This window comes from Sinocyclocheilus anshuiensis, unplaced genomic scaffold, assembly GCF_001515605.1.
Source record: "Sinocyclocheilus anshuiensis isolate Anshui unplaced genomic scaffold, SAMN03320099.WGS_v1.1 scaffold655, whole genome shotgun sequence".
Classification (NCBI taxonomy): domain Eukaryota; kingdom Metazoa; phylum Chordata; class Actinopteri; order Cypriniformes; family Cyprinidae; genus Sinocyclocheilus; species Sinocyclocheilus anshuiensis.
The window spans coordinates 373,713-375,004 of NW_015548221.1; the positions used below are offsets into that span (position 1 = coordinate 373,713).

The window sequence follows — 1,292 nt, forward strand, 5'->3', positions numbered from 1 at the left end:
TTCACACAAGGTCACATCATGCACCTGCAGCGTTTCTGTGAACAGAGAAAATGGAATAAAACTATATAGGCTACATAAAAAGGAATATATAGGCCTATACACTAAATATATTTCACTTAAATCATTAACAGATTAACAAAACGAAAGAAAAAACTGTGCTGAGTTTGGAATTGTGCTGAGTTTGTAACGCGCTCCGAAGTTCATGGAAAGGAAAGCAGTTTTCTTTATTTTGCAAAAGCTTTACAGTTTTGAATCACGTTAGTGCCTCACACGCACATACAACATATTTTTGCTAACTTGACATCGCAGCCTGTTCATTATCAAAATAAAATACAGTTAAAGAAACATAAAAAGTTACACTGCTCAATTTAAATACTCTGTAGTACAGTCTGTGCCATTCAGCATAACCAGCGCCTCACTGCTGATATAGCCTATGTAAAGGATGAGGTTTTATGTCGAAAATGGGAGTGAAGAACAAAGCCTATAGTTTACATAATAAATAATATTTTAGCATCCAGATACGTCATGAATATGGAAACCTGTGGATTCGTGCAGAATGAGAGAGGTAGGCTTTAGTTTCACTTTTAAATTAATTCGTTTTGGCTTACAACATTAGAGGATTTGTTGTGGAGAGAAGGGAACTAAAATAGCCTAATTGTGTTTGTAATGTTTGTAAATATTTTGCTTTATTTACCGGTGTTTTAGCCTACATTATTTCTGAATGATAATAATAATATATTCATAATAAAATGCGACATACATCCTACTAATTTAGGCTGTTTTTTCCTCTCAAAACGCTTATAGGAGTAGCATTTTTTTATCCATGCTGCAAACATTTTTAAATATCTTGAAAAAATAGGCCTGCTTTAATGTCTTTAAAGCGTTGACAGTATTTTCTTTTGTTTAATGCATTTGGTCAAAATCTAGAAAAAATGATGCTGTATTGGCTATGACGAAGCACAAGATAGGCTACCAGATCAAGACCCTCGTGTTTTTTTTGAGCAAAGAAAACGCTGTACTTTATTATTATTATTACAGGCAAAGAAAAAGTTTTTAAAATAACGTTATTAACCAGTATTTTTTCTACTCAAACCGGTTTCGGAGCGGTAATAATACAGAGGAACACAGGAACAGAAACGTTCAAATACCAATTCTGCTCGGAGTGAACCGATCGTTTTTTTTTTCTGGTTTTTAACCCCTACTTTATGCAAATGACCAATATCGGTATTGGTCAGTAGTTGCTTGTTAAAATCGGTATCGGCCAAAAAAATCCTATCGGTGCATGCCTAATA

General features: G+C 33.9%; 1 protein-coding gene across 1 annotated transcript in view; it reads right to left on the reverse strand.

Moving 5' to 3' along the window:
* Nucleotides 1-363: 363 nt before the first annotated feature.
* LOC107654184 (cyclin-dependent kinase 8-like) overlaps nucleotides 364-1,292 on the reverse strand; it is an 18,372-nt gene continuing 17,443 nt past the window's right edge. Inside the window, exon 13 of the mRNA XM_016441155.1 lies at nucleotides 364-431. Coding sequence (XP_016296641.1) covers nucleotides 364-431 — 68 coding nt within the window. The remainder of the gene's footprint in view (nucleotides 432-1,292) is intronic.